This window comes from Schistocerca nitens, chromosome 9, assembly GCF_023898315.1.
Source record: "Schistocerca nitens isolate TAMUIC-IGC-003100 chromosome 9, iqSchNite1.1, whole genome shotgun sequence".
Taxonomy (NCBI): Eukaryota; Metazoa; Arthropoda; class Insecta; order Orthoptera; family Acrididae; genus Schistocerca; species Schistocerca nitens.
Window position 1 is genome coordinate 239,617,338 of NC_064622.1, and position 15,073 is coordinate 239,632,410.

The 15,073-nt window shown below is 38.4% G+C and overlaps 1 protein-coding gene across 1 annotated transcript in view; it reads right to left on the minus strand.

The window, feature by feature from the left end:
• LOC126204155 (xanthine dehydrogenase-like) overlaps positions 1–15,073 on the minus strand; it is a 316,025-nt gene that overhangs the window by 121,910 nt on the left and 179,042 nt on the right. The window contains 1 exon segment of the mRNA XM_049938563.1: positions 7,977–8,142. Coding sequence (XP_049794520.1) covers positions 7,977–8,142 — 166 coding nt within the window.

The following is a 15,073-nucleotide window of genomic DNA, read 5'->3' on the forward strand; positions in this document are numbered from 1 at the left end:
GCGAACCTCAAAGTTTTTACTTCTTCTCCATGGATTTTAATACCTACTCCGAATTTTTCTTTTGTTTCCTTTACTGCTTGCTCAATATACAGATTGAATAACATTGGGGAGAGGCTACAACCCTGTCTCACTCCTTTCCCAACCACTGCTTCCATTTCATGCCCCTCGACTCTTACAACTGCCATCTGGTTTCTGTACAAATTGTAAATAACCTTTCGCTCCCTGTATTTTACCCCTGCCATCTTCAGAATTTGAAAGAGAGTATTCCAGTTAACATTGTCAAAAGCTTTCTCTAAGTCAACAAATGCTAGAAACGTAGGTTTGCCTTTCTTTAGTCTTTCTTCTAAGATAAGTCGTAAGGTTAGTATTGCCTCATGTGTTCCAACATTTCTACAGAATCCAAACTGATCTTCCCCGAGGTCAGCTTCTACCAGTTCTTCCATTCGTCTGTAAAGAATTTGCGTTAGTATTTTGCAGCTGTGACTTATTAAACCGATAGTTCGGTAATTTTCACATCTGTCAACACCTGCTTTCTTTGGGATTGGAATTATTATAGTCTTCTTGAAGTCTGAGGGTATTTCGCCTGTCTCATACATCTTGCTCACCAGATGGTAGAGTTTTGTCATGACTGGCTCTCCCAAGGCCATCAGTAGTTCTAATGGAATGTTGTCTACTCCCGGGGCCTTGTTTCGACTCAGGTCTTTCAGTGCTCTGTCAAACTCTTCACGCAGTATCTTATCTCCCGTTTCGTCTTCATCTACATCCTCTTCCATTTCCATAATATTGTCCTCAAGTACTTCGCCCTTGTATAAACCCTCTATATACTCCTTCCACCTTTCTGCCTTCTCTTGTTTGCTTAGAACTGGGTTTCCATCTGAGCTCTTGATATTCATACAAGTGGTTCTCTTCTCTCCAAAGGTCTCTTTAATTTTCCTGTAGGCAGTATCTATCTTACCCCTAGTGAGATAAGCCTCTACATCCTTACATTTGTCCTCTAGCCATCCCTACTTAGCCATTTTGCACTTCCTGTCGATTTCATTTTTGAGGCATTTGTATTCCTTTTTGCCTGCTTCATTTACTGCATTTTTATATTTTCTCCTTTCATCAATTAAATTCAATATTTCTTCTGTTACCCAAGGATTTCTATTAGCCCTTGTCTTTTTACCTACTTGATCCTCTGCTGCCTTCACTACTTCATCCCTCAGAGTACCCATTCTTCTTCTACTGTATTGCTTTCCCCCATTCCTGTCAATAGTCCCTTATGCTCTCCCTGAAACTCTCTACAACCTCTCGTTCTTTCAGTTTATCCAGGTCCCATATTCTTAAATTCCCACCTTTTTGCAGTTTCTTCAGTTCCAATCTGCAGATCATAACCAATAGATTGTGGTCAGATTTCCACATCTGCCCCTGGAAATGTCTTACAATTTAAAACTGGTTCCTAAATCTCTGTCTTACCATTATATAATCTATCTGATACCTTTTAGTATCTCCAGGATTCTTCCAGGTATACAACTTTCTTTTATGATTCTTGAACCAAGTGTTAGCTATGATTAGGTTATGCTCTGTGCAAAATTCTACAAGGTGGCTTCCTCTTTCATTTCTTCCCCCCAATCCATATTCACCTACTATGTTTCCTTCTCTCCCTTTTCCTACTGATGTATTCCAGTCACCCCTGACTATTAAATTTTTGTCTCCCTTCACTACCTGAATAATTTCTTTTATCTCGTCATACATTTCTTCAATTTCTTCATAATCTGCAGAGCTAGTTGGCGTATAAACTTGTACTACTGTAGTAGGCATGGGCTTTGTGTCTATCTTGGCCACAATAATGCGTTCACTATGCTGTTTGTAGTAGCTAACCCGCACTCCTATTTTTTATTCATTATTAAACCTACTCCTGCATTACCCCTACTTGATTTTGTATTTATAACCCTGTAATCACCTGACCAAAAGTCTTGTTCCTCCTGCCACCGAACTTCACTAATTCGCACTATATCTAACTTTAACCTATCCATTTCCCTTTTTAAATTTTCTAACCTACCTGCCCGATTAAGGGATCTGACATTCCACGCTCCGATCCGTAGAACGCCAGTTTTCTTTCTCCTGATAATGATGTCCTCTTGAGTAGTCCCCGCCCGGAGATCCAAATGGGGGACTATTTTACCTCCGGAATATTTTACCCAAGAGGACGCCATCATCATTTAATCATACAGTAAAGCTGCATGTCCTCGGGAAAAATTATGGCTGTAGTTTCCCCTTGCTTTCAGCCGTTCGCAGTACCAGCATAGCAAGGCCGTTTTAGTTAATGTTACAAGGCCAGATCAGTCAATCATCCAGACTGTTGCCCCTGCAACTACTGAAAAGGCTGCTGCCCCTCTTCAGGAACCACATGTTTGTCTGGCCTCTCAACAGATACCCCTCCGTGGTGGTTGCACCTACGGTACGGCCATCTGTATCGCTGAGGCACGCAAGCCTCCCCACCAACGGCAAGGTCCATGGTTCATGGGGGGGAAGTGTTATGTACAGTTAGAAAAGATGGCATGAAATTAGAACCACGCAAGTATGAGTTTGCAAGGAGGTGGGCTGAATTCTTGGGAATTGTTATGACACCCACTGGAAAGGTCCCAAAGGAAGAGAGGACAGAAGTTAAAGCTAAATGTCTTGACCCCTATAACAAGAAACAATAAGAGTCCCTCTCAGGAATGTCTAATATCTACTAAAATTTATCAGAATAAGTCTAAACACACCAAAGTAACCAAGTTACAGCAAAAACATGCAATTTGGTTGTGGACATAGGAGAGTACCAAAAATTTTTAGGAAATAAAGGACAACTTGAGTGACAGCAAATTACTATACCACTCAGATCCATCCTTGCCTTGCTGTTAGTTTACTGACAGCAGAGATTGTGGTTTGGATGTGGCATTGTCACAGAAAAAATGGTAGGTGGAAATGAAGGACTGGGGAGTATAGTTTTTGCATCAAGAACACTCTCCAAATATGAGCAGAGCTACTGGATAGCTTAATCAGAGGTTTTAGCTACTGTGTAGGCATTCATCAAATTCAGAAATTATCTACTGGGTCAGAAGTGGTTGCCTTCACCGACTATAAAGCACTGAGGTATTTCCGTGAATGTAAATTTTTGAACACCAAGATAATGAGGTGGTCCATGTTCCGCCAGTAATTTATCTACAGCATCAAATATAAAAGGGAAACCAAGAACGTCAAAGGTGATATACCTTCTCAAGATTGCCAGTAGGAGACAGGGATGTTTCACAAAAGGACAAGGAGGAAAATAAATAATCTGGAATGTTGGATCATGTAGGGGACATGAGAAGATCCCAGGACTCAGATCCCAAGCTCAAACAGATAAAGGGGAAAAGTAGAGGAGAAAAACTTGGGTAAGCAGCACAAAATAAATAATGGAATTTTGTTGAGAGGTGCAAACTACACCTGCGATGTGTGTAAGTTATGTTTCCTGAGAATTATGCCAATGATTTAATTCAGCATGTCCACTAGAGCTATAGATACTATGGGCCACAAAATTCACTGAAATAATACGGGAAGAGTCTCTGAATTAATAAGGAAAATGGCTGTGTTCAGTAAAGTGGTCAGACAGTACTAAAACAAATTGAGATCAGTGATGTTTCTCAGAGAGTTAAGGTCAACCAAGCACACAGTTAATGATACATGCACTGTATAATACCTAACAATGCCAGATATCTGCTAGCTACTGCTCTTTTTGTCCCACTGCCATCTTTGAGAACTGGGTAGGCTCTACAGGATGTACTGTAGCAATAACCATATATCTTGGATGCAATATCTAATACATTTTGAAACTGCAGTGAACTATTTGAGACATAGTTCAATTGGGTCTTCGCCATGGGATATGGAGTGTGGCACAAGGGCATTGACTATAATCTCAGAAACTGTTGTCTTCCCTCACAGAAAAAGGTGATGAGAGAAGAGCTGGAATCATTGGTAAGTGAGAACATATAAAAAAAAAAAAAAAAAAAAAAAAAAAAGCTGGGGACATTCATTTGTAAGAACAAAGGAGAAGTCAGACAAGCACAAAAAAAGATACAAAAAAAATTTCCTATTTATATTTCATTTTTATATTTTTACTGATTTAACAATTGATATCATATCAACTCTGTAACAAAACATCAAGTCAGTACCTTCATAAAATTTCACCTTATTTTGGTATGCTGATCAGTGTTTGTCGTTATTAAAATTACCTAAAATAACTTACATTTGAGCAATGGGAACTCCACATTGGAATGTCAATGTTATAAAAGAAAAAATAGATCGCTAGCCACCATAAAGTAAATATGTTGAATTGCAGGCAGGCACAACAAAAAGACACATACCTATTAGTTTCCAGCCAAAGACTTCATCAAAACTGGAGACACATGTTAATGCACACAAGCAAATACACACCAAGCACATGTGACCGCCATCTCTGGCAGCTCAGACTGGAATCCCAGCATGCATGAGGTGTGCTTGCTTCTGTGAATGAATATGTGTGTGTTTCCTTTACTGACAAAGGCTTTGGCCAAAAGCTAAAGTGTAAGGGTCTTTTCATTGTGTCTGTCCACAACTCAGTATGGTATCTTTTGTAGAGTATCAATCTGTCTTTTCCTTATATTGTTGATAATTTACCTTTGTGAATTATAGCCATTAATTTGAAACTATGTTAATAATAAAAAATGGGAGTTACCTAGATAGTAATTTGACCAACATAACTTTCTGGAAGCTTCCAGAACAATTCACAATTAATATACGTTATCTGTCACTTTTACTCTGAGACTAGTTCTGCAACTGAGAGAGTGAACAAGATGTGTGGATCTTTGATTTGTGTGGTTAGAAAGACAATGGACCACTTGCTATCTTTTTTGTGCATTCTGAGGTTATGTTTTCCTTGTGCGTTTGGGGAATGTTGTAATTGTGGGATGAATAAAGTTAAATGGTAATAAAACATCAGATTTTGCAAACAAGTAGTTATGCTTCAAGCTTGTTTTTTAGGAATCCCAGGACCTTTTGAAATACCATACATTTCTATTGCACAGTTATGAAGACCACAAGACACTGAAGCCATCTGCAAGTTAAGTAAAAAATTAACATTTTGTGTGAAGATTCCTCCCTTGAACTTTATTAATAGACATTGCTACCAAAGTGATTATCACTGAAGTGCAATGACATCAACTTTTAATAATTTCAATGCAAATAATAAAGGGAGGATCTGTAGAAAGGGATAGAGTTGAGTTCACATTTAGGAATCTGAGAGAGGGTATGGTTGATAATGGATGAATGGGTCACATACTGAAACTGATACTATGCTCATTGTGTGTGTGTGTGTGTGTGTGTGTGTGTGTGTGTGTGTGTGTGTGTGTCTGTGTGTCTGTGTGTGGAAGTAGAGAGAGACACTTCGAGTGTCAGTGAAGTTGACTCTTGTTTGACAGTTTATTCAACACAATGACTCACTTTCAGAAAAGGCAAATTGATGGAACCTGAAGACGCAGAGAGCATTGAAAGTCTGAATTGTGAATAGAGAAATTGAAACCAGAGTACATTTAATGGGGTTGTCTGAAATAAGTTAGTAAAGTTTGGTTTAAACTGGTAATTTTAAGTCCTTGACCATCGAGAGGTTTTTTTCTTCTTTGCAATTTGACCATAATCTCCAGTAGGTTAGTTGTAACATTACAATAACTTTGGGGCCTAGCATCACACAGCATCCTAGACAATATTAAGAAAAGAATGGATTCTTACTCACCCTTTAGTGGAGGTGTTGAGTCACAGACAGGCACAACAGAAAGACTGTCAAACAAGTAAGCTTTTGGCCAAAAAGGACTTAATCAAAACTAGACAACATACACACACACTCTCACACAAACACAACTAACACAACATGACCATGGTCTATGGTTACTGAGGTTCACAGATATTACTTGCATACACCAGCTCTTTCTGCCAGATACCTGTACTCTTGGATATTGAATTCACGGACCATGCAGCATTTTGAGTCTGTGTTTTTGGGCATTGTGTTCATGGATCACACAGAATTATGAGGGAGATTGTATCCATACAGCACATATAGGAATTTTTTTCCAAGAGAAGAACAGAATAATTGTATTTGATCAGGAACAACTAAATATAGCATTTAAAAATGACTGAGTATGTTAAAATTGTAAAAGATTATTGTTATTTTTTTTTGGGGGGGGGGGGCTATTTTGCATTTTGGGACTATGGTGCAACAGTGCAGGTGGTGATGGGACTGGGGGTGTGTTGTCCAATTTCTTTTCCATAGGGACAGTGCTGCACTTTAGTCACTAATGGAATAAAGTGAAGTATATCTTTAAACTGAGGTTCTTACTCTTCTACCAGCTGTACACATTCAACAACTGGTAATTAACACTAAAACTGGCAAAGAGCAGAGTGGTTATATTGTCCCCTGAACAGCCGAAAGTAAATGGAAACTTTTACAATAATATTTTAATAGCCACTAGTGCTGGTTAGCATTATGTACAGAAAATAAAATGCAATGACTCCATTGCTAGCTGGCAGACTTGACATAAAAATACAAGATATGAGAGTATAGAATCATTGCTGAATGAAACTCAGAACTTTTTCCATAGTTGGAGGTTGTAATGAAATTGCTCAATATATCTTATTTTTTGCACAGTATTGTAGAGTATGATACTACACAGGTAAAAGTAATGACCCCTGCAGTATACTATTAATCCTCAAGTGGCACACCAATTTTTATAACATCAGGAGGCACATGGCATACTTTGTACACATAAAAAGAATACCTACCTTTATGTTACCAAGGAATACATCTATGATCAAAATTGCAGTTTAATCTCAGTTTAATTAAACAATTACAAAATAAACTTATATTATGTGAGCAAGAACTGAAAGGAAAATGAAGCACATTCACACTTAGCAATAACCATTTTGCTAACAATGGTAACTGCATGTAAGTGGCACAATAAAAGGGGTCCAATGGGCCCACTGTTCAGTTTCATCACATGTCAGATTTGTCCAGAATACTTTATTTTGACTTCTCTGTTTTTTCATTTCTGCGAACGTCAGTGACCTAGCAGCTGTCATGTCAAAATTGCGTGGTGAAGTGAAACACTGCAGTTTCTGTTAGTAGCACTGAACACTGATAACGGTACCATTTCCTCTCACACGTCTCGACCCACAGAAAGATCTGCATTCAGATTTTTGTTCATCATTTTCAGCAACTGTTTTTGAAGAATGCAGATGTGAAGAAACGGTACACTAGTTGTGTTAAAAAGTTTTTCTTAATGTAACTGATGTGCTGTTTCTTCACATCATAAATATTGTTATTCCATTCACACTGCCACTCTCCAGAGCAAATGAGCTTCTTCTTTGTACCACCTATACATGCTGCACACAGTCGAAGAGGAAGACTGGACATGATGAAAGCTCAAAAACACAGTGAAAGTAAAATTATGACCTACTACAGTTTCAAAAGGACAGTTTCAAATATTTACCAAAAATGGCAGAAAAAGTATGATATAAATAAAAAATATTAGCACCCAATAATGGACTTTCGGTATCGACATTTCGGGAAAAAAATATCATCTACATATATCTATATTTTTTGGAAAAAAGATCTTTATATCAATATTTTATCAACAGCTCTATTTTAGAGGACCTTCAAAAAATTTTTCTGAATTTTTTATGTATTTCAGTTACATCAAAACATATTATTAAACTATGTTAATATAAAATTAGCTGTATGTTGTTGAATGCCTCTTTTATGTGCTGAGGGGCAATCTGTCCTAACATGGTACTGTTATTTCATCCTGGATTTTCATACATTATAATAAGTGATACAGTCCTTGAAAATTTCATTTGTTTTTTCCCCCTCTAAATTGTGGTCATGTTGCTCTTGTGTATTTTTGTACAAGATCTAAACTATTTTAAATTAAAAGCTGAGCACTTACCAGAACACTGGAAAAGAGCTTCAAGTTTTGATACTGGTTTTCCTAGTGGCCACAACTGCTTCTTTGTGTCATATACCTGTTTTCCTGAAGAAAGTGGTCTCTTTAACATTGCACCCCCACTTCTCAGGTTCGGTTTCAAACTCTCCGGGGATATGCTCAGCACAAACTGGATTGATTAAAACATGCAATAGTTAGTGAAGACACAACTGTTTATGTCAAAACACTAGTAACATAATCATATTCTATGAAAAACTGCACCAGAAAGAGTACAAGAGAGTAAAAAATAGATGTACTGCAGAATTTCAATGTTTATTACAAGAAATTAAGTACTTTTCATTAAAGCAATATTAAGAAAACAGAAGAAAGTATAAACTGAAGAAGGGGTGTGGTAACCAGAAAGAGCAGAATACTTTAAAATGTCTGTAGATATTTCTAAGAATAACATAAACTCTAAGTCATTAAAAAAATAAATAGCCTAGACCCTTTTTTATAGCATAATGACTTTTATCACTAAGGTGATTGCAGATACAATCATTAACAAAAATGCTGATTTTCACATGTAGAGATCATCAGTAATTGAAAGTAAAGTTATGGAAGAAAAGAGACTATTGAACCATTACTTCTTACAAGTCACACAGGACCTCCATCAGGGAAGAAATCATAGGACGGGATGAGACAGAAATTATCTACCCTATCAGCAAAAGTTATGATTTGAAAGCCTAAGATAGTAGAGCTAGCAGAGAAGGTAGTTACAAAGTCTGAGAAATTAGCAGCAAGAAATGCTGATTGTTGAATAGCATAGAGAGGCAGCTATAGAGAAAAAGTGAAATAAGTATGAAATACTGGAGAGGAAACCAAATGGAACAAAACACATTAGGGGAAGATATAAAAATGTGTGAGAAATGGTAACTGAATAAATAAACTTAAAGGAGTTGAAAGATAATTGTATAAACTAATTGTATAAACAAGAGTAGCACTGGGTACGATCACGGTCACAGTGTTTGAATGGCAGAAATAGTGTTGAAATGGAGATTGGAGAGAATACAAGCAGAAGGTTTGGATGAAAGATAGTGGAAACATATATACAGAGCAACTTCCCAGATGATGACTTGTAAAATATTGATTGTGCCAGATGATAGAGTAAACATATTTAATTATTCATTTAGTCACTTTTTATCCCTGTTAGGACAATTTAGGATTTGTCTATGTATATTTACAGTTTACAATTACAGATAAATTACTGTTTGAGCACTTACAATATTTCATAATGTGCGTAACTAATAAATGAAAACATAGACAAAACAAAATGTGAAACATCCTGGCAGATTAAAATTGTGCGCCGGGCTGAGACTCGGACTCGAGACCTTTGTCTTTCTAGGGAAAGTGCTCGACCAACTGAGCTACCCAAGCACAACTCGTGCCCCACAGCTTTACTTCTGCCAGCACCTTGTCTCCTACCTTACAAACTCTACAGAAGCTCTCCTGTGAACCTTGGACAACTAGCACTCCTGAAAGAAAGGATATTGCGGAGACATGGCTTAGCCACAGCCAGGGGGATTTTTCCAGAATGAGATTTTCACTCTGCAGTGGAGTGTGCGCTGATATGAAACTTCCTGGCAGATTAAAACTGAGTGCTGGACCGAGACTCGAACTCGGGACCTTTGCCTTTAACGGGCAAGTGCTCTACCAACTGAGCTACCCAAGCATGACTCACGCCGCGTCCTCACAGCTTTACTTCTGCCAGTACCTTGTCTCCTACCTTCCAAACTTTACAGAAGCTCTCCTGCAAAGTTTCATATCAGCGCACACTCCGCTGCAGAGTGAAAATCTCATTCTGAAAACAAAATGTTATTAATAATTAATTCATCTAAAAACAAAGATTCTGTAACTTACCAAATGAAAGCGTTGGTACATTGATAGAAACAATAACAAACACAAACACACACATAAATTTCGAGCTTTCGCAACCCAAGGTCACTTCATCAGGAAAGAGGGAAGGAGAGGTAAAGATGAAAGGATGTGGATTTTAAGGGAGAGGGTAAGGAGTCATTACAATCCCGGGAGCGGAAAGACTTACGTTGGGGGGAAAAAGGGACAGGTATACACTCGCACACACACACACACACACACACACACACACACACACACATATCCATCCGCACATAACAGACACAAGCAGACATTTGTAAAGGCAAAGAGTTTGGGTAGAGATGTCAGTCGAGGCGGAAGTACAGAGGAAAAGATTTTATTGAATTACAGGTGAGGTATGAGCGGCAGCAACTTGAAATTAGTGGAGGTTGAGGCCTGGTAGGTAACGTGAAGAGAGGATATATTGAAGGGCAAGTTCCCATCTCCGGAGTTTTGATAGGTTGGTGTCAGTGGGAAGTATCCAGATAACCCGGATAGTGTAACACTGTGCCAATATGTGCTGGCCGTGCACCAAGGCATGTTTAGCCACAGGGTGATCCTCATTACCAACAAACACTGTCTGCCTGTGTCCGTGCATGTGAATGGACAGTTTGTTGCTGGTCATTCCCACATAGAAAGCTTCACAGTGTAGGCAGGTCAGTTGGTAAATCACGTGGGTGCTGTCACAAGTGGCTCTTCTGGGTTACAGGACTGGAGTAGGTGGTGGTGGGAGGGTGCATGGGACAGGTTTTGCACTGGGGGCAGTTACAAGAGTAGGAACCGGAGGGTAGGGAAGGTGGTTTGGGGATTTCGTAGGGATGAACCAAGAGGTTACAAAGGTTAGGTGGACGGCGGAAAGACACTCTTGGTGGAGTGGGGAGGATTTCGTGAAGAATGGATCTCATTTAAGGGCAGGATTTGAGGAAGTCGTATCCCTGCTGGAGAGCCGCATTCAGAGTCTGATCCAGTCCCGGAAAGTATCCTGTCACGAGTGGAGCACTTTTGGGATTCTTCTGTGGGAGGTTCTGGGTTTTGGGGGACGAGGAAGTGGCTCTGGTTATTTGCTTCTGTACTAGTAGTTGCAGGATGCGAAAGCTGTTTTCAGGTTGTTGGTGTATTGGTTCAGGAATTCAGGACTGGAGCAGATTCATTTGTCACGAAGACCTAGGCTGTAGGGAAGGGACCGTTTGATGTGGAATGGGTGGCAGCTGTCATAATGGAGGTACTATTGCTTGTTGGTGGGTTTGATGTGGACGGACGTGTGAAGCTGGCCATTGGACAGATGGAGGTCAACGTCAAGGAAAGTGGCATGGGATTTGAAGTAGGACCAGGTGAATATGATGGAACCAAAGGAGTTGAGGTTGGAGAGGAAATTCTGGAGTTCTTCTTCACTGTGAGTCCAGATCATGAAGATGTCATCAATAAATCTATACCAAACTTTGGGTTGGCCGGTCTGGGTGACCAAGAAGGCTTCCTCTAAGGGACCCATAAATATGGTGGCATACGAGGGGGCCATCCTGGTATCCACGGCTGTTCCCTTTAATTGTTGGTATGTCTGGCCTTCGAAAGTGGAGAAGTTGTGAGTTAGGCTGAAGCTGGCTAATGTAATGAGGAAAGTGGTTTTAGGTAGGGTGGCAGGTGATCGGCGTGAACGGAAGTGCTCCATCGCAGCGAGGCCCTGGACGTGTGGGATATTTGTGTATAAGGAAGTGGCATCAATGGTTACAAGGATGGTTTCCGAGGGGTAACAGATTGGGTAAGGGTTCCGGGCATTCAAGAAAGTGGTTGGTGTCTTTGATGAAGGATGGGAGACTGCATGTAATGGGATGAAGGTGTTGATCTACGTAGGCAGAGATACGTTCTGTGGGGGCTTGGTAACCAGCTACAATGGGGCGGCCAGGATGATTGGGTTTGTGAATTTTAGGAAGTAGGTAGAAGGTTAGGGTGCGGGGTGTCAGTGAGGTCAGGAGGGTGATGAAGTCAGGTGAAAGGTTTTGTAGGGGGCCTAAGGTTCTGAGGATTCCTTGAAGCTCTGCCTGGACATCAGCAAGCAATGGGATTACCTTGGCAAACTTTGTATGTAGTGTTGTCTGAAAGCTGACGCAAAATCTTTCACCTGACTCCAGCAACCTCCTGACCTCACCGACACACAAGTGGCTAGAAATATGTTTTGTTACTGAATAGTTTGTGTCCTGTGAATAAACTTATCATGAATGAAACTGTTGGTCGAATGTAATAATTTTGGAAGAAGTTATTTGCCCAGGCCTCATCAAATTGACTGAAACACACTTTTAGAAGAAGATTGGCTTAATCCAGTGCGTACTAGTAGAAGACATTTTTGTTGAAAAGAGTCGTACAATAATGGGAACCTAACACTTCCACATGGCTACCATACACATTTATAAAAGTGAATACCGATAAACTTGAGGGCCTGAAGACTTGGCAACATAGGAATGGCACATATATATAGTGCTTTTTTCACATTAATTTGAAGACATTATTATTATTGCATGTGAATATGTGACACTGCGATGAGAACCAACAAGTGAACAAAAGACAATGTTCGCGGAGTGACTAAAGGATGTTGCAAAAGCCGCAAGTTTGATAGCATCTGCACTATGTAAACCAGTTACTGTACTTATCTAGATGTTGTGATAGAGCCAGCCAGGCTGGATATCATGAAATATATGATAGTATCCATTAAGAACAACCATGATAAAACATCTCACACTTTTGTGAAATGTAAATTATATGATTGTTTCTTCCAAACTATATCGTACAGAAGAAATCATCAATAAATGTGAAACTCTCACTGTAAACAAACACTTATATTCACATTTTCTTTGATTCAATTTACTCTGTTAGTAATTTACTATAAGTTTAATTACTGTACTCTAGTACAATAAGCCATATAAATTTTAGAAAATAAGGACACTGTAATTCAAAAGGTACTGAACCTCATGCTTTTGTATTGCTAAATGACTTGTAATAATCAGTTTTCACTTTAAAAAAAACCTGCATTTCATGACAAGAAAAACTATGTATTAACTTATATATGTACCTGTAATCAGATGATGTGCTTAAAGTAATGAAAAGACAGAATTTGTAATTGTAATTTTCTTATTTAACAAATCCAACTATAGTCATAAACTTTTTCAATTATTCTAACCTACAGAAGCCACAACTCGAAAGGCAGGCATGATTGCTGATTATGGTTGAAAATTAGGTCAAAACCCTTGTCACTTTTGGTATAATAGTGCATTTTATCAAATGAACTTCTCCTCTATTAATATTCGTACCAGCTAAACATGACCATGGTAGCTGAAAAATGTTAAATAGTGTAGAAGAAAAGGAGCAGATATTGTGCTCCTCAGTCTATGTTTGTACAGAGGATGCATGATCAGTAACAACAAGAGCACTGGTGAGTCATCAGGGGCTGAGCACCAATCACTTGGCGCACATGGATATAGATATGCTTTGACATTCCGAGTTGGTTTTGTGATGTGTAGCTTGGAGTAAGAGGACCACCAACAGTGTCAAAGGGGCCTCAAATCAAATGAATCACTTTTTGATGTGAAAAGATGGACTTTTTTTGTATGGCCTACAGGTCACAAATATGATACAGTGGTGGAGATTTAGACTGTTTCAAGGCATCTGTCATTGTGAGGAGAAATAACTTAAAATGTAGAGTAGTGAAGCTTAAGAGTTCAAAGAGTGTTTCATAGATCAAAGTAGTCATTGTGATCTCATATTTCAGCATTATCCTGCAAAGGATCAAAGTCCAGAAGAAGAGAAAGTTTGTACATGATCGTGGGACACAGGAGATGGACCACCAGATCAGTTCATAAAGGTGGCTGTACATAATAAATAATAATATAAGAGTGAATGACAGATATGACATGTAAAAACACACCAAGTGCAAGCAGCAGCTGAAATATACCACTATCTGGATTTATAACATTATACAACCAACCAGTCACCTCTCTTTCTGCAGTACACTAAAACTTATAGCTGTTTTTATCATATATTTTCTAAGTTTTGTGAATCAAATAATGATGATAATAAATTCCAAAAGAGTTAATTACAAAGAAGGTGTGATTTACATTATTTAGAAATTCAGTTTTATGTATAAGATTAGTCCAGGCAACAAAGTGCAGATAAGACTGCCCCAGATCATCATAGAAGACAGCACTACAAATAAGATGAGTATCTACAATTTCACTTTAATTTATATTCTGCTTGGTTAACATTAACTAATACATGATGCACACCTCTAAAAAAGAAATGCCACTTGAGTTATGAACTCCAAATTTTGAGTGAACTCTGTCACTCAACAAACTCAATATCACGTGTGGTGAAAGTAAAATGTGATTAAGGTTGTTTGAATTTGAGTTTTCCAATGTAATGGCACCATCAGCTAAGCGTTTTCTTTAATTACCAGGTTTGTCACTTGAGTTATGAACTTTACATTTTGAATGAACTCTCAGTCACATAACACGCAGAATACCACATGTGGTGAAAATAAAACTTGTTTAAAACTTTGTGCTGCTATTTTCAAATGGCATACATATATTGCCTCATGTTTCCTTGGTATTACTGCAAGTGAAATCAAATTCAGCAGTTGATTTACTTAGAAGGCTTGCTATCTGACTTGCTGCTTTCACATCATTCTTCCACTATCCTACATATGCGCTGCCTTTTGTTCAACTATCTATATATCTATGAGTTCAGTATATATCTATGAGTTCATCTCAATGAATGACCATAGAGATGTGTCATTTCCATTTAGTCCAATCATCAGGTTCTTCAAGTATACCATTATCCACTTTATATTCAGCATTCATATGCATTTTCTACTGGAAGGTTCCTGCTACTGTATGACTTGTGATAACAACAAAATTTCTTTTATTACCACACACTGAATTGTTTCAATCTCTTTTTTAAAACTGTTTTGTTCATTTAACATGGCCTAGGCCCAAAACCTGTTATAAAAATGTTATGTTTAATGAACATAGTTTTATTTACAAATAACTTAGTTATAGAATATGAACTATTAAGCAATGAAATGAACTGCAAAGAGTGTTTATAAGGCTCATGCATATTTCAAAATATCATGTAACAGAAATTGCAGAGGACCTACACACATTTTTTTTCTTTTTTTATGACAAATACATACATAAATAGGACTG